At 37.9% G+C, this 23,148-nt stretch overlaps 1 protein-coding gene across 4 annotated transcripts in view; it reads right to left on the reverse strand.

The window, feature by feature from the left end:
• klhl13 (kelch-like family member 13) overlaps positions 1 to 23,148 on the reverse strand; it is a 40,035-nt gene that overhangs the window by 10,887 nt on the left and 6,000 nt on the right. The window contains exons 1-6 of one of the 4 annotated variants that reach the window (XM_030153920.1): positions 21,362 to 21,459; positions 13,079 to 13,150; positions 7,307 to 7,448; positions 4,508 to 4,640; positions 3,028 to 3,224; positions 1,275 to 2,070 (exon numbers count right to left, since the gene is read on the reverse strand). In XM_030153920.1, the coding sequence (XP_030009780.1) occupies positions 1,275 to 2,070; positions 3,028 to 3,224; positions 4,508 to 4,640; positions 7,307 to 7,448; positions 13,079 to 13,150; positions 21,362 to 21,459 (1,438 nt within the window). Of the gene's footprint in view, positions 1 to 1,274; positions 2,071 to 3,027; positions 3,225 to 4,507; positions 4,641 to 7,306; positions 7,449 to 13,078; positions 13,151 to 21,361; positions 21,697 to 23,148 lie in introns of those variants that run through there. The other 3 variants (XM_030153921.1, XM_030153922.1, XM_030153923.1) reach the window with 3 other exon arrangements.

Genomic DNA, 23,148 nt, shown 5'->3' on the forward strand with positions numbered 1-23,148 from the left:
TGCCTATAGCCTAACCGCAACATTTGACAACCATTTCATGAACTCACTTGTACATACCTTGAACTGCTTTAACCTTTTCGAATTATGTTCATATGCAATTTAACAGTTTTTATAGTTAGGTTTAGGCACACGCAACACATAGTTAAGGTTGGGAAAACATATCAAGGCTTGGTTTAATATAAAAGTTTATGTAGGAGTGAATTTAAAAAAAAGAAAAATCAGTTCAGTGAGTCTTATTTAAACTAAACCATTATCCATTAATCTTAACCACAACAGTAACTTAAACCTCAGATCTAAAGAGAATTGAAATGTGAAATAGCTACGGTGGTAAAGTCATGGATTTCTGATGTTCCCCAAAAGTCCCTCAACCACCATGTTTTGAGGAAAGGCCAACAGTCACAGAGCAGGTAAAACACTAGAACATACTAAATATGCAAAGAAGTTGATATGAAATGTAGTTTTGGTTTACATATGTTATGTAGACATTTGTCTACATAGCTGTGGTTTGCAAAATAATACAACGGCAAGATTTGGATGACTGGCTTGATGATACTGGATAAGAAGGGACTAATGCAACTCCATCATAAAGCACTGAAACTAATTAAACATTTGATAATTAAGAAAATACACACCATTTCACATAATCCCTTTGCCACTACAGCTCATATGCCAGCTCCACGCGTCTAAGCGCCAACTACTCTCTTAGTTTTCTCTGATATAGAATAAAAACTAATCTTTCAATGTGATATGTTGAGACTGTAAAGAAAAGTCAACCTCTGAAGTCATTTTTGAGGTTTAGGTTGTGTCTTTGTTGTATTGCCTGGTGAAAAAAAAAAAAAAAAAACACTGACTGGGGGGGGGGGCAAAGTAACAGAAACACCTCCACAACATAATGAAACACCTCTTCACATGAAATCATTGCAACACTGATGAATCAACAGTTTTGTTAACAATAATTTTAATGTAAACATTGCACTGGATCCCATACTACATTAAATTAGACTGTAAAGATGTTTACGATAATGTTCCCATCCTCTAGATTTATTGAATTACACACAGATTATGCACAAGGCATGCTGAAACAATAAATTATGTGTGGGCACAACACTTGATTATCAATGTCAGCATGCTTACAGCCTTATTAAAAACAGCAGATTCTTCCTCCCACTGTTTCTTGGTATTTAAGCGAATTATCTCATGCAATATTAATAAAGGGTTTTTCTTGTTGCTTTAAAGGAAATGTGAAAAACAAACAAGTGGGGAAATAAACTTACCAAGCTCCCCGGCAGCATTCCTTCCACCGACAGCATAGAGGTGTCCCTTGAGTGCACTGAGGTGGAAGAAGGTACGTTTCTCATTAAGGCAGGCCACCTGGATCCACTTGTTGTAGCGAGGGTCGTACCGGAACACAGTGTCCACTGCTGTCTTGCCTTTGGTGTCGTAGTTACTTTGGCCACCCACAACATAGAGAAAGTTGCCAATGACTGCTATGCCATGTTGGTAGCGAGGTGCATCCATGGGTGCCAGCGCTTTCCACTCGTGAGCTTTTTCATCAAACAGACGCAATTCCTTACTCACGACAAGTTGCTGGCGCAAAACACCACCCAGTGTGACCAGGTGTGCGCTGTCTGAGCGGATTGCTGTCCGTTCTGACTGCATAACTGGCTGCATGTAGGGCATCATTTGGTAGTTGCTAGCTTCTAGGAGAAGGTTGACACAGGTGTTGTCTGTGCGCATAAAGTCTACTGTCTGAACATGATTGATGAGCTCCTGTGGATTCATGAGGGGAAAACGGATGTTCTTCATGAGTTTTGCGGCATAGTCCATACGACCTTCTTCGTAGCGTAGCCAGCGGCAAGCAGCCTTGAACAGGTCCAACTCGCTGCAATGTTTTAAGCTGTTACTTGACAATACAAACGCCAAACGTTCAAAAGGTAGCTTGACAAACTCTCCTGTGCCCAGTAGTGAGGGGAAGTTCTTCAAGATGAAGTTGTTGACATACTTGTCCACCTCTGTGAGGTTATACGTGTTGGCAATGCGCCCCACTTCTACACAGTTGTCAAGAGAGACCTGAAAGGAAGATGAATTTAGAGGCTTGAAATGCTAACAGCATCTTAGGATAAGATTAACTGGATCTTCCCGACTAATATGGAAGGAACAATTGTTCATATTAAAATCATTTAGCAGTGAGGGATGGAGCAGTTAAGAATAAATTACCATAAAGCCTACACTTGTAACACACCATTAAATAGTTCAGTTTACATTTAGTACCCCAAGAGATGAGGTTTTGAGAGTCGTAATTACTGACATTTTATAGCCCTCTATGCATTCACACTTCTGTCACACTTCACTTTAATATATTATTTGAAAAAATGCATACCCTTGCTTTTAATCAAATTCAGTGAGCATTATTGATGTGGGTAATTACCTTTTTATGAGTACTTATATATATATATATATATATATATATAAAAAATACATTACATTCTCTGTTGTTTTCTCAAGGTCTATTTAAACACCTCCTTCAATGGAATCAGTAAAACTTGAAACCATCAAATCCGAGTTCAATTGTATCAATAAACGGAATCAGCAAATTATTTTGTTTTCTTTTGGCTGTGTTTCTCATTTCAGAGAGTACTGGATTTTATTTAGGAAGGTTACTCAGTAATTTTCCAGCCTTGTAAGACATGCCCTTAGCCTGAAGCCACTGTCTGAGTCAAAAGATTAAGAATCAATGATATGTGAATCTTCAGCCAAGCACAGCCCACTGACTCCCGTCTGGCCCATTGTATCTAGCACTCTGCTTTCATCATTAACACGTTGCCTTACTGTGGTCTTTAACTGATTATATATAGCTAATTTTGACCACAAGAGCATGGACAAAATCCAACATTTAAACAACAGTGTAATATATTATTCATAACAGGAAGGGTCTTCATTTTTCATAATGCTGACACTAAGATGAGAGTAAAAAGAAGATTATGTTACAGGATCTAACGGTAAACTGTTGTGTGTCTGCATCCTTACCCCAGATATAAGAAAGACTTTGCAGAAATCCAGCACCGGTAGAATTTGTAGGAAACTGGCTGCCTCCAGTGTGTCTTGCAGATTCTCCATGTTAAGTGACAACTTAGCTGTGTAGATGAAGTCGATGATCTTCTTTAGGCCTATTCTGTTAACTCCATGGAGCTTGATGCACATTAAATCCTGCTCTTTCATTCCACCTGCATCAGGAGAGAGTTGGGGAAAAAGGGAGGGAAAGTGGATTTTTAAAAATGGTGCAAATGCATAAATAATCTCATTTGGCTGAACAGCCTGTGAACAGCTACATCCATCTGATTTCTGAGGAACTTGGAGAGTAAACCTTGCGTAAGTGAACAAACTCAATTAGGCTTATAACCAAAAAAAATGCATTCTGTCTTTTTGATGTATATACCACTATGCACAAATGTCAATGAAATATATTCAGTGTCAGGGGACTAATGTCAGAGAGAGGATTGAAGGTCTCAGCTCGGGTAGAAACCTTTGCTCAGCAGCTAAGCTCGCACAACCCTCTTTTCTTTTGCTCTTAGTACAGAAATGCCCTTTTCTCCTGCTCCAACAAGCTTTTCTTCCATTCTCCCTACAAAATCGTCTTCATCGCACACTCTAACCTTTCCATGTAACTCTGGCTGTGAAATAGGATGGCAATGTGTTGGGTAAGCTGAAAATACAGTTTTTCATTGAATGCAGCACTAAGTTCTGTAAATGACTGACCCTTAATGACTGATCAAATCTCTAATGGGGGCAAATTCAATCTTAATTTTAGTCAGGAAAATTTAATACATGAGCTCTATCATAGTAGCAAGGTCACTCACAGAAAGACGCTGAGTATAAAGATTTGCACAGGTTTAACTACACAAAAAAAAAAAAAAAAGCTAAAAATGAATAAAATAAATTGCAACTGCTATATAAGTTTGAGTCCTGTTTTGCATCCTGAGATATTCTGGTCCGTATTTCTGACAATTTCGACATTTCTGTATACACTATAACTGAAAATATCCTTAATTGTTTGCACTTAATCATGTTCACGATTCTTATGCACAAAAGACAAGTAGGTGAAAATTATTCACTAAATTTCCTTTCATTACAAATATAAATGACCAAGGACTTGTGGTCATAAGACGGACCAGTTCAAGCAGGTTTTACAACATGGAAACATTTATGAATTATGGAAACACACACAATACAGGAGGCTTGCACACACAAGGTCAGTCTGAGTGAGTTCTCATGAGGCAAAATGACTGTGACATAACTGGGACTGTGTTAAAGCATGAGAATTTTCATGAATAAAAAAACCATTACTTGATAATACAATGTAGGAAGCAAGAAGATGCAAAGCGATCTAATTAATGCATCACACCAAGGAGTAGACTCTGCTATTTCATAAAAGACTAGATCAGCATACATTTTTTATTCAAGTATAGTGGCGATCCTGTTGAGACGTTCAGAAGATTTGTAGACCCACCTGTGAACATGGCTTTGAAATAGTCAGATGAGGAGGCCATCATGGCTCGGTGTACAGGAAAAGCTTCATCTCCGTCTCCAGCCACCAGCGTGACGTCACATAGCAAACCTTCTATCCTCAGCTGGTCAAATCCCTGAGGGAAGAGGGAAACAGCGGAAGATGCATGTAAGCAATGAGCTGTGCTGAGAGAAGCTGGACTGTAATATATACTTGATTTATTCTAGACCTCAGTCCAGTCTAGAATGGCACCCAGGATAAGATGACGACTCCAGTTCTTGTCAGGAAAACAGGCAAAACATTTTTTTAAGAAATCAGATGCCCCATTTGAACTCACTAGATAATTCTATCACGCCGTTTCAGTAAAGACCAAAATAAATGTCACTTTGTCAGAAATAAATTCATGAACCTAAAAGGATATATAATGTCCCTTTTGTCTTGTTGAGCCATCTTACTGACTGCACTATGCTCATCTTGCACATAACTGCCACTGGTTTAGAATAATATACTAAAAGCTACATGTTAACTGCACCCTTAATGGTTTTAGTTCCCTCAGAGGAAAGGTTTATAATTAAAACAAAGAATGCTGTCTTCATCATCTGATCAATAAGGTTATTGGTGGCTTGAAATGCGGGATAATTTACTTTTACAATGTGAGTCTTCAGAGACTCATATCCTACACGTTTGTTCATTGTTTAATTACTGACAGACTGAATATGATATGAGAGATTCTCATCCTAAATCTCAGGCTTTAAACACATCAAATGGCTCTCATAACTAGTGCATCTTGGACTTTATTTTGCTAATAAAACAGACTTATGCATCTTTAAAGGTCTGTCCTGTTTATTCAGCTGGACACAACTAGTTCTACTAATGACTTTGAATACAGACGTCAGCTTCTATAAGTATCATCTTAAAATTACAGCGGGCTCTTCTATGCAGACCAGTATAATGGACATTAACTGGGTCTACCAGCTAACTGTGGCTTCAGGGTAAAAGATAAGATCAGATGGCCTAGAAAAATCATTATCATTCATTACTGTACTTTGATGCACAGAAGATTAATGAAGAGAAAGAACAGCCAACACCCATATTTATTTCCAATGCGAGCTGGTGACATTGGCAGACATTGCTGCTGCAGCAGCAAACAGTCCAATGCCAGCACCCACAACTGTAGGTTGAGCTGATGTAAACTTTATGCAAATCAGTGGCGACATGTTAAAGCAGCCACAGAGTGTAAATGAGGGATTGATTTTTCTTTTTCTCTATTATCCTGCTACATATATAAAACTAACTCCTGCACTTTTTGTAACACATTTATTTCTAATGGTGAACCCTGCTTTGTTATGCACTTACAGTATATGATACATCACTAATTTATTTATTCTATTTGTGGGCAGCAGTTTTTCCTTGAAGCTGTACTGTAAAGGAAAAAACTGTGAATTCCCTTCACAGATTGATAGAATCTGTTTTATGGATCTTTTGTATGCAAAGCTATTAAAGTGTTGACATTTTAAGAGTGGATCCACACCAAAAAGACAGTAGTTTATGTTAAATGTCAATGTGATAATATGCTTTCCGACTGTGGTATAACTGCTTCAAATATTAATAGTTTTTTAAATGGAAAAGTAGGCCGCTTCAGAATCTTTCAGCTAAAAGACTGTTCTGAATTCTGACAGATTCTTAGTCAGCACCATATCACTATTTCATGTTGCAAATGAAATCCCCAAAGCATCTGGCTGATCCCAAAAGCATCTGGCTAATCGTTTATGGAATGATATTGGTTAATAAATGTGTCCTATAATGTTTGCTGCAATAGGGTTTTTAGCACAGTTTTGATTTTACAGAGCTTAAGGGAGTGATTTGTATGAAAAAGAGTTCAATAAAGACATTTTTTTCAGTGTCTAGTCCTGTGCTAAGCATTGATTAACTCATGTAGAGATTTTCCTCATTTAAAAAACTTGACGGTGAGGATGGCATCTTAATCATAGATTCACTGACCTGCAACCTGAAAATAACTCATACAGTTAATAATACAGGGTGGGGAAGCAAAATTTACAATGAACATTTAGTTGTTTTTTCTCAGCGGGCACTACATCAATTGTTTTGAAACCAAACATATATTGATGTCATAATCATACCTAACACTATTATCCATACCTTTTCAGAAACTTTTGCCCATATGAGTAATCAGGGAAGCAAACATCAAAGAGTGTGTGATTTGCTGAATGCACTTGTCACACCAAAGGAGATTTCAAAATAGTTGGAGTGTCCACAAAGACTGTTTATAATGTAAAGAAGAGAATGACTATGAGCAAAACTATTACGAGAAAGTCTGGAAGATACTATTAAAGAAGAATGGGAGAAGTTGTCACCTGAATATTTGAGGAACACTTGCGCAAGTTTTAGGAAGCGTGTGAAGGCAGTTATTGAGAAAGAAGGAGGACACATAGAATAAAAACATTTTTTATTATGTAAATTTTCTTGTGGCAAATATATTCTCATGACTTTCAATAAACTAATTGGTCATACACTGTCTTTCAATCCCTGCCTCAAAATATTGTAAATTTTGCTTCCCCGCCCTGTATGCCCAGAATAATATAAACCAGGAAGAGGAAAACAAGCCATAACAAAAGACTAAAACCTTAATAACTTAATAGTTTAATGTCATTGCTACTTCTTTGACAATATGCAAAAGAGACTTCTAACCAGTTGACTTGATCATACAGCAACTATGCTCCTTACAATATTTATACATCCAATCAATGATTAATGGTCTCTGTATGTGTGTGTAACACTCACCTGAAGAACCACTGAGCTGTGCGTGTTGCTTGTGAAAAAGCGCGTGTTTCCAGTTTTTGATGCCTGTAGATGGGCAGAGATGCCCATATCACCATACCCCAGAGCAACTTTCATGTGAGCGTCGTCGTCCTCCACGAGGGATCTGGTAAGGGGGGGAAACACGGAAAGGAGTTTTCACTTTTAAAGGGTAGCAAAAACATGTGTATCTATCTAATTTTAGCTCCCCAGAAGTAGGACAAAGAAGTTTTCAAAGTGACACTACTTAAAGGACATATGGGGTAGAGGTAGCCCAATTGTTACACAAATTGTCACCTAAAGGTTGCAAATCTGAAACCTGCAGGGAGCATCTTGGCTGGGATTGTACAAGGCACACTCCACCTTTCCCACAGTGTTTTTGAGCAACAATCCCAACACCTCCTCTACAGAGGTCACTCAGCACGGCCTCCACATCTGATGTTGTGTGCTACTAAAATGCTCAGCATTATTCACAATAAAAATAAACAAATTTAAAAAACAACACACATACAATCAATCTAAGCAATTTCTAATCTGCAATATGTGAATTTTGAAATGAGGACCTCAGCACGGCTTAGAAAACATGAACTGCACAACACTTTTCATATTACACATAAGTAATAGATGTGATTTATCTGTCACATTATCACTGAGTAAATAAGTGATGTAATTGTGAAATATTCTTAGCTAACACTCAGTAAAACAACAGTCAAAAAAGCACATTATGTCTGCAAGCACAATAAGTACAGAGAAACAAACTGAGAAAAATTATTTCTCTTAAAAAAATAAATTAAAAAAATCTGTGGAGTTGTACGGGTAACATTTCATTTCCAGTCACTCTAAATTCCTTTGTTGCATAGCTGGATGATCTACAAGCCATTGTATACTGTATGTGCTGTATTATCTGAAACAGGTTTACTACTCTAGCAGTGCGGTCTGAGAAAGGTGATGTACAGTAGCGTCTCGAACTCCAAGACTGAAATCCACAGCCCTGCAATGACCATTTCCACTGAGCTCCAACTAATCTGGTGCCACTTCAAATAAAAAACCTCTGGATAGTTTTAACTGAAAGCCAAAGTAAAATCTCTGATACCAGTTACTTATACTACATACAGGAAAATCTGATTTTTGTCATTTAAAATCCAGCTCAATCCTTAAAACATAAAAATACATAAAGCTGACATTTAACACAGCTTTGCCAGATTGCTGCCTCACATTTGCACACAAGTGACACTGTGGTCAGTAGCACAGGAGCACCACAGGGGACGGTGCTGGCCCCTCTCCTCAACACACTGTGCACCTCAGACTTCTGTTACAACTCGGAGCTGTGCCACATACAGAAGTTCGCAGATGACACAGCCATCATGGGATTTATCAGGGAGGACCTAGAGGATGAGTACAGGTGTCTGGTGAACAACTTTGTTGTCTGGTGCCAAAGTAACTATCTACAGCTCAATACCTCAAAAACTAAGGAGCTGGTCATTGACTTTGGGAAGTCAAGATCTCATCCAAAACCAGTTATGATTGAGGGAGTTGAGGTTGAGGCTGTAGACAGCTACAAGTACCTTGGGCTGTGGCAGGACAGTAAATTGAACTGGACATGTAACAAAGACCGGCTGTACAAGAGGGAACAGAGCAGGCTGTACCTCCTCAGGAGACTGTGTTCCTTTAACATCTGCAAGAAACTCCAGTGGATGTTCTATCAGTCTGTGGTAACCAGCATCTTTTTTTATGCTATAGTGTGCTGGGGTGGCAGCATATCAAAAAGGGACTGATCCAGGCTGATCCAAGGGGCCAGCTCTGTGGTCGGACTGAAGCTGGACACTGGTGACAGTTGCAGAGAAGAGGTCAATCAAAAAATTATTGGCCATCATGGACGATGCCAGTCACCCTCTGCACACCATCATCAACACCCAGAGAAGTTTGTTCAGTGAAAGGTTACTCCTCCCCAGGACTAGAACAAACAGAACTAAAAACTCCTTTGTCCCCCCCAAGCCATTAAACTGTACAACTCTGCACTCAGGGGGTAGTTGGAGGAGAGAAGGTGAGGCGTACATCATGAGGAGGAGATAGAACATTGGACATCTGTTCTATCTCTGCTCAGAGGGACTGTGCAATTTTGGGGTGCAATGTTGTTTATTGTTTATTCCAGTGTACAATGTTTGTTTTCTTGCTGTTGTTTAACCTAGTTCTCTCACCGCTGTTTTTTATTATTATTATTATTATTATTATCATAATATACTATACATATTGTGCATACTATAATATTTATATATTACTAGCGCTGACCCGTAGGCAACTATGTGTCAAATTAATACAGATATCTAGGGACTGAAGTTAGAAAATGCGTCGTTCCTGCGCTTCCGATCAACTGAGCAACGTGATGGTAAGGCTATTGTATTCCCAAATCACTAATATCTCCCAAAATATTGGTCCTATCACCTTGCCGAGATGTTTAATGTGGGGATGGGACTATTCCTCAATTGTAGGTACCAAATTGGCCAGTTAAAAATCTCTAAATTTCTCAGAACCATGTAGATACACACACACACACATATCATTCTATAACATTATATTGGAACATATTAAGCTACTTATTATACTACTACTACTACTACTAGCCATTTTTTCTGCCAGTACTTTACAATGTGCAATCGTGTTTTCTTGCCGTTTTTTTTTTTTTTTTAATAGTTATGTTATTGTATTGGTTTTTTATTGCTTTTTTTTCCTTTGTGGTATTTCTTGTCTGTATATTCAGTGTTGTGCTGCTTTTGGAAACTCAATTTCCTGAGGGCTCTGCCCAAGGATCACTAAAGTTCTATCTAATCTAAGAAAACCACGATGACTAGTTAAGATGTTAACATTTCACTACTTTGTCACAATGACCCAGTAATTCTTTCCAAAGGGAGACATACACATTCCTAACAATTTTCTAAACAGTTACATGGTTTCAGATGATGAATGATTAATATTTTGAACTTCTTTCAGGTCAGACTGTCAACTATAAGATATAATATTAAATCAAATTTGCAGAGCACATTCATGCAGTGTTTTGACTCAACAGTGACAGCATGCGCATAAGCTATAAACCTCAAAATAGTGTTTGCTGCTGATATTTCTCATATTTGAAAATACATTAATGAACTTTTGATGGGCTCCGCAACACTGACAGGGCTTATTTTGAAGAAGAGTAAATGTGAAAACTGTTAAACATGTACAGACATTTCTCAGTGCTTGGTACACCAGATGAAACACAGATGATGATTACTTAAGAGCTTTTCTTGTAACTCTGTCATTAACAGCCTCATACTAAAAATATCTGCTCTGTTTTCTGTGACTTTTTATGGTTTTACATAATTAGTGTGGACCATATCATAATCCTGTGCTTCAAGACAATACAACAAAAATGTATTGAGAATATAAAAAAAAAAAAATCAAACTTGGGCTTCATCTTTTAATGTAATATGGTGTAAAGCCTGTTAACTGCTCCACAGAGAGTGAACATGGAAAGATGGTAAGTGTGACTCAGAGCCCCGTGGGGAGGATACTCTCGGGATACGGGTACATTTAGTGCTGACAAAACTGACATTAGAGAATGAGGCTCATTTGGGTAAAAATTATAACAGTCTGTGGATGAGCAAAATCAGCCAAGCATTTGTCATCTGTTATACAGTGATTCCGTCTCCAAAGGTTACAACACAAGTAAACAATATGTAATGCTCTGCGCCAAGTTGGCAGTCTCACTCCAATGTGCCTCTTGTCACAGTGAGTCTGCTGCTTTCACAAATATATATATATATATATATATATATATATATAAAAACAAAAAACAAGCAAAAAAAAAAAAAACAGCTGACCTTGGTTAAGGTTAGGGTGTAATTTCTAGAAGAAAACAGTGTGAAACAATTCATCTCTTTCTCTGCAGTATTTCTAAAAACGTAGCCTAGCTGAAGTAGATTCAGGCAGGTACCGTAACAAAATAAATATAAGCGCTAATTAAATTAAGAGATGATTCCTTCTGTGCAGAAACCTGTTCTGATTTAAGTAAGATGAGATACAGTAGCACTGAAACACACTGGCCTATAAAAATCTGCATTTTACATAGCCCATTGAATGAAAACTAGGCTTAAAATATTACAACTATTTCTCAGTGCAATACACAGAGATGACAGAATAGTCTGTGAATGTGGCATCTGAGACTTAAAAGTCATTCATTTTCAGATGAAAACTGGCCCCATTTTGATAAAATATTCTTTTACAAAAATGTCTGGCTCAGCATAGCAGTAAATTTGTGCCTTTAAACAGGCCCAATGAGCAGGCAGTGTATGTCAGATGTAGAAGACTAATAGTTTTTAGGGGGATTTTTTATGTAATGAATTGAGTCTAAGTCAGTCTGTGGGTGAACACTTGATTTTGTTGTGGTAAGCCAATTGACTTTAGTGTATTTAGGTAATTCTGTTTTATTTAATCGTATTCCATTTTATTTTTTATTTATTCCAACTGCATTAAGTCTTATGGCGACTGATGTGATTGGAATGTGAGAAGTTCCAAATCGGTGAGAAATCTGATGTTAAATGGAAGTTAATACAAGGCAAATCAAGGCAGATTTTCCACTAAGGGTCAGAATGAAGCTATAAAAGGTAAATTAATAAAATGTGCCTGGCTATATTAACGGTTTAATGAGTCATCCTACCTAAATACTAACATTTATTCTTTATTCCCGTGTTCCTTTTTGGTTACTTGTAATGACTCATTTTATTTGCTGGATTAGCTAAAAAGGAATAAGTAGGAAAAAGGAGTCTAAGCAGTGAGCTGCGGAAAAGGCGATTGAAAATAAAATATCATGACAGAAACAGTAAAATGTATTTGCAAAGCTGTGAGTCATAATTATCCAAGGTCACATAGAGGTGCAAAAACTTTGTCAACTTAAGCAGTATAGTCATGTCAGTAGCACTTTTGCAGCATAAAAATCAGATTTTAAAGCCAGTGCATTTCCGCAAGAGAGAGATTAAGTAATGCAATTTGACATCTTTAGTCTTAAAGAAGAGGTTACAACCTCTTACTGTGCTGTTTGTGGGAGATAAAAAAAAATAAAAATTCCTTTTTCTTTTTAAATGACATTTCACTTAAGGGCTTGGGTACTTCAAGTCAACCTAAAAGCTGACAAAGACTGACTGATCAAAGACTGTGTGTCACTTCACGAAGTCTCAAATCCTTGCACTCAAGTATATGCGACTTCAACCGACTACAGCCCTTATTACAAGACCTAGCTGTCTAACAAAGACATTAGGAGTATATGATGGATAAACATTGAGAGCAGGTCAGGTTGAATCCAATTATCATTCCTTTCACATGCCATACAGAACTATGGAATGAGGAAGAGGACCAATGAGGATACAGCAACAACACAGACAAAACGGAACTTAAAGGTTTCTGCTACCACATGGAACAAGGAAAGGTAGGCATGGACCTGTAATGTAGGCGATACATGCTAACAGTATGCAACTGACTTTGAAACAATACTAATAATACAGATCTATTTGCAATAATAATAATAATAATAATAATAATAATAATAATAATAATATACAAGGATGGGCTGGGCAATATGGTACATTTTACAGGGAGATGATCATGGACAACTTCGATAGGAATTTGTAAACACAATCACCACTAAATGCTGAGAAACTGTCATGGCTTGAACAGTGGTCACAATCACACTGACACAGAGCACAGGCAATGTACTGGTACATTTACCCCATCAGGTGGTAAGTCGGACAGGCAGCGAGGAGAGAGTGGGTTGTCCAAACCACAAAGGAGTGTTGGTGGCTGCCGGAACGAAACAAAGAAGACAACAGCTACAGCATCCCACGTAAGTGAGTGACTGAAGATAATTATGATTAAAAGAATCAATGCAGCTTTAGCACCAGCTAATGCAAAATTCATTTAGCATCAGTGAATAATTCATGAAGTGTTTGTATGTCAAATGCATGCCACTGTCACCTATTTTGTGTGTATTAATTGTTAAAAAAAAAAAAAAAAAAAAAAAAAAAAAAGGTATTAGCTATTGGTATATTGGAAATTTATAGATCGACATTAAGCACAAAAAGCTGATTTTAAGATTATTTTGACATTTATAAAGTTTGTGTTTAACCCTATGCTCATAAATGAGAGTAATGCATGTCAACATAAAAACGTGACAATGTGTGGCATCAAAAACAAGAGGAAACATGAAAACAAAGCTACATTGACACTGATTATGCATGAATCCAAAACATTGTATGAAACAATACATTATGACTCATACAAGGATCCCTGCTTTGAGCTTTTTAGTGATACTTTTCCCCATATGTTTAATACCATCGACACTAAGTAAAGCAGCATCACAACAAAATACTGAGCTCTGGCTGAATATTACAATGATAAATTACAAATGAATAATACTGAACACTTTATATTTGGATTTAATTAACAGGCCAATCTTGACCGTAGGATTATACACTACATATTAGATCCTCAGTATTAGATTTAAAATGTGGTATTATTCAAGATCCTTAATTACATAGCAGTTGGCTGATGAATTTCCTCTACTAATTCAGTTTTACAAGCTTCATCATTCTCTTACACTATGCATGGATGGTTATGGTATGATATGGTTTGTTCCGACAGACTTAGTTTGAAGAACAAATATATGCATTACAGTCACTCACTGTCTTCCAGAATGATTTCTTCCCAAAATAAGCTTCTCAAGCGTCAGTGACAAGCGCGGGTTTCATTCTTGGCACTTTGCACGAGGTGCAAAGTTACCTTCATATTCTCTAAATTAGGGTTTGAGCAGGAGAAGCAGAGTGTTGAAGATAAAAAAAAAACTGAGAGAAAAAATTAAAAAGGAGACGAGGAGGACTGAAAAAAGAAGTAACAAAAGGAACGAGATGGTGGCAGTCGATTCGGGCCCTTTATGTCACTGGAAAGCTTAAAAACATCTTTCCACCAGTGACAGTTCAGGAAGCTGAAGTCAACTTGCTTTTTCCCTGGGTTGACAGTGGAAGGGTCTTAAAAGATTAATGAGTATAGCTTTGCTGTCTCGTCATGGTTTAGCTGTGCATTGATAGAAACTTTATTAATCTCATCTATTTTCGGTACTAAATATGTCAAACACCCATGTCAGTTTGCAAAGAAAAACACCTAAGAACCCGTGTGGCACCATGACAGGTTCTACATTCATTTCCAAGCAAATAAATCAATGCAACTGTGGCCGCAAAAGTTTTCCAGAAATACATTCGCTATTCAAATTCTTAATGTGAAATCCTATCTTGTACACAACAAATGGTGTGCCTGTGCATCGTCAATGGCTCACTTAGTCTTTGTCAGACAAACCCTTTGTGGTGTCAGTTCTTCGAGGCAGCTTCCAAACGACTTCCTTCTCACAGGAGACAGGAAGCAATCGGGGGGAAAAAAAAAGCTAGAAATCCCAAATATAGTGTGTGCAGTGCTAATGAAAATTTAACACAGCCCATATTCACAGTATTTTTTTTAGTGCAGACTGCATTACTCAGGCATTTAAAGTTTCATTAAAGGTTTCTAGCTGCTTACAGTAAGGGTGGACTAAGGTGACATACTGCTTTAACAGGAACACAGGAACAGCCTGAGAGCAAAAGACAGACAATGAGGCAGCAGTGGAATTGGCAGAGCAACAAGAGAAGAGCAACATCAACATTATACAGTATATATGGGGGGGGGGGGGCTACCTCTGCCCCAGAAAGAGTTCATAATACTCCTACAGTCTGACTGATACTCTCACAACATACACTACATAGACTAAAATAGCAAAATCCAAAACACTTGCACAGAAGCATAACAGCAAAAGAGAGGTGGTGAGGAGCAAAAACAGACACCAAACATGACGACTTTTCTCACTGAGAAACAGTATATTCAATAAAGTAACAGCATGTTCGACATCATCTGCCACGGTACAGAAAATCTTAAAAAACCTGTACTGCTCTGAGTTACTGTAGCGTCTTCAGTAAGTTGAATCCCCTGTATTATAATAATAGGATCCGGTCTGTTTCCCCTTTCACAGACATCCTTCTCCTACATCTCTTTTCCAAACAGTGCATTCAAAATTCAACAATGACTGTTAAAATGGGAATATACCGATCGCCGCAATGAACAGAGGCATTTTTAACCAGCGGATAACGAGCCATAACCTATTTGATGGTGATACTCTCCTTTTTCATCCATTCATGAAGTTCCAGTGAAAAGGAAGTAAAGATTTGTCACACTAATTCAAACATCTGTGTCCCATGTGTCTGACAAATGCTGTTTGCACTGCCTATTATGATGAAAATTGGCACTTCCATAATTAATGCTCTGGCTTAACCAACTGAATGAATAGTTGCACTATTTAGAGACTAAACAGTCACTCTTAAAAATGTGGCAAATTGCACACAGACTATTGATTATGAAAAAAGAATTTGATTGAAACTGTCAGTGCAATTCAGCTGTGGAACAAAAAAAAAATCTGATTAAAATAGAAATGTTTATTAGCACATATATTTGTGAGATCAAGAGGAAAAAAGAAAATGCAAGAAATACAAGCCAATTGAGATGAAGAAAAAATCTGAAAACAATCATACAGAAGTATGCTGGCCGACTGCAGAAAGCTTTGCATTGGCTGATGATGGTACTTGACTGCGTTGCTCTCCATCACAGACTCCTCTCTTGACTCGACTAATCTGTGAAGGGCCCATCGAGAATTAGGCCCCCTGACATTTCAAAGCAACTGTAGCTTACTTGGTCCAAACGAATCTGTGATGTGCAGATGAGCAGTAATCACAGCTAATAGGCTTCAAAGCTAATTGGTAAAGTATCTACAATGATTATGTTTGTCTTAGCTGTCTTAACGTCTCTAATTTCACTTTATAATTAAATAGCACTTTAAGGTCGAGGCCTTTTCCTCAAATTGCTGGAGGGTTTCTGTGTACCTAAACTGAGTTTCAAAGAACAATTTCAGCCCACACCACGGGCAGTTAAGCCAAACAAGCTTTATGACATGTTTGTGAGTGGGTGGAGCAGACAATCTGTCAACATGTAAGCTAGAAAATACTAAATGAACCTAAAGGATGTGTACAAAAGGACAAAACTCAGGTGAATGAATTAGAAAATATTTATTATATATGTAGCTTTTACAAAGTTGTGTCGTTTTAAATAAACGGCAACAAAAGAGGGCATACCATATTGTTACAGCAGATCTGTGGAATTACTCAGCATATGTAGGCTAAGCAGGGGACGTACACCCGAGGACTGAATCCTGATCCTGAACACAAAGGCGAGAGGTGTCAAAGCTATGGGGAATAAGTGTCAGTGTAATTTAGCCTTGATTCAAATGAGTAGAGAAGCATAGCTTTGCATACAAAGGGGTTTCAACTCTGAGCTCTCTATAAAAAAGGACACACGATTAATTGCAGATCTTTGCACAATCATACAGGTCAGCACTATTGGACTTTATTTATGTTTCCAATTCCCTTGACTGTCTTCGAGGTACACCTTCCATTATCCGCAGCATATTTCAACTGTAAATTAACAACAGCATGGACACTCTTTTCAAAATTAAAGTAATACAGTGTAAAACACACCAAACAGTATTGACTAAGGGGCCAGAAATACTGGGTCTGGATTCAACATGTTGCAGTTGTATCAGTCGCATCTGAAATTTGAGAACCTCTGTAAAAATGAGGCACTTTTGTTATGCCAACCTAAGTGTCCAAGTACTAGTACATTAACTTTAAAGCTGCAACAACTATTTAGCTGTCAACTATTAAAATCAATTGGTTAATTTCTTTTTTTTGTTTTCAAGAAATAAGGTCAAAATTGTATATACACAGCACACGTAGTATATATCATGCTGGTTTCATTACTTTCCTATGACCATAATCATAATATCTTTGGGTTATTAACACCAATTAATGTTTTTTTTTTAAATTCTGAAATAAACTGAAGAGATAATCAACAGATTATGGACAGACAGACCAACGACAAACTGACAACAATACCTTGCGGGCAGGGCCGAGGGTAAAAATGAGTGGTAATTACAGCTGTCAATTGCATAGTATCCAATGTATCTGAAAACACCTGAACAGCTCCTTATCAAGGGGTATATTTTGTTTAGTCGTCCTAGAACAGAATCAGGGGAAGTGAGGAGAATTCATGTTTCCACCACTTGGATTACAATATGCTGAAAGGTAATGTTGGAATTTTTTGCTCAAAGAACTATTGCACATTGCAGCTTTAACCAACAGTGAAAATAATCATTAACATCAACAACTGGATCCTCTCCATCTATAATTTTAGGGTTACCATTGAAAATAAAGTGGGCTGCAATATTATTAAGTAGTCTATTAGTGTATCTGTAGTCTATTAATAAATAGACTACATTTTTTGTCTTTTTATGTTCTGACATCAAGGCAGGAGCATGGAGATTCTAATCTGCTCACTTACTCATGAAGTTTTCTGGGTTTTTTTGTTTTGTTTTGTCAGACATGATGACATTTACTGACTCTTCAACTCAGATGCTCTTTGAATACATAATCTGTGTGTGATGAGCACAAACATGTCAGTTTCACCTGACTGCGACTGCTTGATGCTCTGCTGAGCAGACTGCCCTCGCCTTCCTTCTGGCCCTTAAATGAAAACAAATTATCCCTTGGAGGCTTTCACATTCTGTAGAAAATGACCAAAAGTCAGCAGGAACTTCATGTACAATCCAAAAGGAAAGGTAAATTAAAAGCTCTGCCACAGATCTCCACGGTTTACACATTTTCCAGCAGCTGCTTGCACGTGTTGTAGGGGATTTACCTTTGACCGATGGATTTTGTGCACATGAGCTCAGGAACATGAACGCATCTGTGTATAAGAGCCCTAACAGTGGCCAGTGAATTGTGCCAGATGTGGCACTCAGATGGGGAGCTTTTAAAATTTTATTATTTGGAACAAACAAGCCAGCTCATCTAAAATGCTTTGGGAAAATCATTACTACTGGTGTGTTGTTTCATATCACAAAACGTAGTCAATATCTGGTTATTTCAGGCTTTGAGAGAAAGGTAATCAAATACATTGTGTGCATTTTGTATCAAAATAAGGCAGATACACAGGTAAGGAATAAGACACAAATACCAAACATGATCAAAACCAAAACTAATGTTGAAAACATTTATACAAACACCTGTGCTACTTTTCAAAAACTGTGCTATTGTCTATACACTGATGTATTACTTTGTGATCTAACGGTGGCTGCACACTGGAATGCAGACACATATGTGCAGAATATGAACAGTTCTGTAGATTAACATCTCTCCTGACAATCATTCCTGACTGAGTCCAATTCACACATGAAATAAAATGTGACATCTGGTGACACTTGTGAATAACTCCACTGTTGTATGTATTTTTAACCATGCAAAAATGTCTTTGTGATAATGCAAGTGGCTGTTAAAAGCAAAAGTAAAATGAAAATCGTCAAAAAAAAACCTCCTATTCCATCTGATGTCAGCTATGAAATCAAGTGCATTTCAATTATTGTAGGCCAGAGGAATTGTTTAATTAATAAATAAAATGCCCCATTTGCTTTACAAGTAGGCACAGGGGATTCAGCAAAGACAAAAGGATCTGACATGGGAAATTTGAAGCATGTAAATTTCTGAACAAAAACTAACTTTCAAAGCTCTCATTTAACCTACAGCCATAAAATTCATAGTCAAATCTGATCACAAACTGATAAAATACCCTCAGCATGCTTCATACACAAAAACAAAAAGATTTAGGACATGGTAGATTTGAGCAGAAAATACTGATGGACTACTGTCAACCGTGGGCTACTTTCAAAATAAAAAGTAATATCAAAAACAAGGACAGAAACTGATGTACCTTTTAGGATCTAATGTGCTGAAGCAAAACATGAAGGTCAAAAAGTGTTAAAAAAAAAAAAAAAAAGAGGTGGTATTTTTTTTCTTAGTTTCTCCCAAGATTCCCTCTTATTCTTATTATTTGATAGCTGACAGATAGTGACAAGAAGAATGGGAAAAGGGGAAGGGGGATGACATAAGCTAAAGGTCCCTGGCTGCAATCGAACAGGCGATGCTGCAGTTTAGACAGCTAGCTCACCATAACGCCTCCATGAGGTGATTACTGAAGACAGCAGTCACACATATTAAGTGCTTAGCTCTGAACCACTGTAGGAAGCCTGGATCCATGCGCTGGATAGAGGGCTGACATTCATTTGAAGGACATTTTGTGGAATTACACAAAAAGCCCAATGACTTCTCACTGAACAGAAGATTATTTCATGAGCTATCCTAGTAGAGCATTTCTCCAAAGCATGAAATCTCCACCAAAGGCAATTCACCAGTCTATATATAGATTAGGGTGGTTTCAAAACATGTGTTACAACAGCCAATTTATATACTATATCATCTACACCACCATATGCTCTTACTGTGCTGTGTCCTCCATCCTTCCTCCAGAATAACCTACTGGTATACAAAGTTAGAGATGTCTCCAAAGCAAAGGGACAGAAGCTTCACTCACAGAGCCTATAAAGAGTGACTTTTCCCTGACCACAGAGTAACCTATAATTGGGGGCCCAATATCAGCCTGCCTAAAAACACAGCTCACAATATACAAGTTTCAAAATAGTAAGTGGTCTGGTAGGGCCGAGTCAGACTGGGCAGGGTAAGGTGGAGCCTCAAAGCTTAAAAATGCTTCACTTGCCAATGATCACACCATCTCCTCTGAGGACACTCAAGTGTTTTACTTGTGCAGCTACTTAAGCACACATGATGCACTTGTGTCCTTGTGCTTTCATTCGAAAAGTTATCACAGTCTTCCAAACACTATGGTGACTTACTGGAATGAAAAGTGCCTTTTGAATGTAATGCACGGGAAAAAAGAAAAGAAGTACTCTAGTATCTTTTATCTTGCCTGATGCACTTACACAGTGTCAAAGGGTTTATTTCAGAAGAAACCTGCTACAAAGACAAAAAAGATAAAAGGATAAAAGGTTGTCTACAAATTAAAATATCCTTAGAGACAAAGTAATGGGTTACCAATTTTGTGGGTATGGGTATCATTGATTGGAGATAATACTGGTTGTTCTAGGCAGCTTCCAGGTGTAAATGTGTGAAACAGTAAACACATAATTACTAAGCCAATACTGTCAATAGTCAAGCAGTGATCATGTCATTTTGTAATGAGCTTACAAAGTGATGCCATTAGGCCAAGACCTCTGTCAGAATGTACGAGCTGCAGATATGTGACGACTTATGGACCGGTGATGTTGTGGATGTCACCTATTTCACTGTGTAGAATTAAAAAGGAAAAATATCCAAAATAGAGTACATTTTCTTTTTGTGATGCAGGAATTTTTAATAAATAATTTTGCAAACTAGCAAAATTAAGCTCTAAAGCACACGTAAAAAGCTGGACAATCATGATTTTATTTTTTCTCTTCCTCTGTATGCCAAATCCATGTTACTATTCAAAAGTCAATCATGACACTTGTCCATTTCAGCAGCGCACATGAAAGGGCAAAAAGAGAGAGGATGGTGAGAGGCTGTGTGAAGCATTTCCATTCTACCCTTCCCCCCTCCTGAACAGTAGCAGATGACAATAGCTTCTAAACCAGGGCACGCCAGACATCCTGACAAAGGCAGGCTCCTCCCAAGCTGCTGAGTCCCTGCTCCCAAATAAACATAGCCACAGGGAGAGGGCAAGAGTCGAGGATCTGGTGCTTGCCATGTCCAGACTAGCGGCAAAATGAGTCCCTCTACCCCGGGAGGAAAGCATTCTGCCAGCAAGCTATAAAATGCATGCTGGACAAGGCAAATCTCTCACACACTACAGCACTCACATCACATTCTGTCTAATTAGGGCTGCAACAAAAAATACTGGTGTCAAATATGCACATGCAGCCTGAAACTAAATGAGCCAACAAATCTGTCTCGGAACACATTGTCACAATGGCATAATATGAATCCTCGTACTCACATGTAAGCAGGCGAAAGGGGTGAGGACCTGGATGTCTTAAGAACTGGCACTGGGAATTTCCAGCTGACAGGGGAACCGCTTTTCCATTTCAACGGCATGTTGTTGTCACCAGAATGGTGCTAAAGCAATACCAACAGCAAAGACCATTTCCATGAAAAGGTTTCCAATGCAGTCTTCCATCCCACTCTGCCCACACCATTTAAGGGGAGGGAGAGCAGCAGTGTGCAAGCAGCAGCTCCAGAAATACACTGGTAGAGGCAGTGCAGGCTACAGACAGGGTTGTGACTTTAGCGGCAGCACTGAGAAGCCAATAGATTGTATCCACCACGACTACTTGCCCTGCTGCATTCACGGCTGTCTCGTGGTAGGAGGGGGAAGAAGCCCTCCCTTCCCATCACCCTTTCAGGGTTCATGAATAGCCCAGTAGCTAAGCAACAGTGCCACCTTGTTAAAGGAGTTGTGATTACAGTACTGGGCATGCTATTAAAATAGATATGAGAGACAGAAAGGAATGGCAGCCAGATATAAAAAAGATTATTACATTTTTAAAATAAATTCAAGTGTAACACATTTTCAATCCTCTAGAGTCTGTTGTGTGATTTGTGGTTAACAGTAAATTCTATTTTAGCCAGTGGTAGTGGTATAATGAGATACACAAGAAAAGTTGAAGTTAAGGCATGCCAAATCACTGATCTCCTATCATTTAATATTCTGAAGAAATTAATTAAGCTGGTTGAATCAAACAGATAAAAACAAAGGCACCACTGGCAAACTGTGCTTTCATGGTAGAGAAATCCTTATAATTTTGAAACCATTGCCATACTGTATGGCACGCTAATTCCTTACATTTCAATATCTAAGGAGAATACTTCTTTCCATGCATTGATACTCTGCGAGATTTTGTACTTTAGCTAAATTCACAAAGACAGCAACATAAATAGATGTTATTCCTCAGCAGTTAGGGGTGGCGCTAGACAAAGTTACCTCAGTGAACATTAACAAAGAAACCCTAACACAGTCTCTACAAATGCTGAAAAATGCTATTTCACTAAAGCTAATTTGTGATCAGTGCTGACAAAACTACCAAAACATGTCCACATCTCAACTTAGAACTAACTTTTATCATCAGACAGGTACCACATTATGTAAGTTGTTCCTTGTACAAGTCTTTTTTTTATGTTCAGGGGCTTGCAATTCTAATGCACATCCAGTGGAATGGATAGTGACAAATCTTTTTATGGGCTAAATGAAATAGCAGTCAGATAATCATTGCCAGTACCTCCAATGGATGTGCAAATTGGTCTCATTTCAGTTTTATTTTGTATAGTTTTCTACAAATGTCTTATATGCCTTTGCTTTCATAAATTTCTGTTTGAATTGTATGCTTTCAAAAACATGCTTTTTTTTTATATTTGCTGAACGAATTTTCAGTCTTCAAAAAAAAATATCTGTATGGGAGGATGGAGGGATTAAGGAAAAGGAGGCATCTTCAGCAAATGAGCGGGTGCCACACTGCATCTAATGTGGGAACCAGAAAAGCAAGAGGACTGTTATCTCACTAAAAACAGAAGCAGCCATGCCTATCATCCTGTTCCACTTTATGTAATCAATTAGAGTTGTTGGATTACAGTTCACAACTTTTGATGTTATTAATTCTATATTAAAAAAATTGAGAGTCATATAAGGTATGAGTTACAAAAAAGAAAACCCATCGAGCAACTTGTGATAATTAAGGCACACTGTATCTACACAGAAATCCTTTCAGCCACATTTGTCACTCATGTGTC

This window comes from Sphaeramia orbicularis, chromosome 14, assembly GCF_902148855.1.
Source record: "Sphaeramia orbicularis chromosome 14, fSphaOr1.1, whole genome shotgun sequence".
NCBI classification, from domain to species: domain Eukaryota; kingdom Metazoa; phylum Chordata; class Actinopteri; order Kurtiformes; family Apogonidae; genus Sphaeramia; species Sphaeramia orbicularis.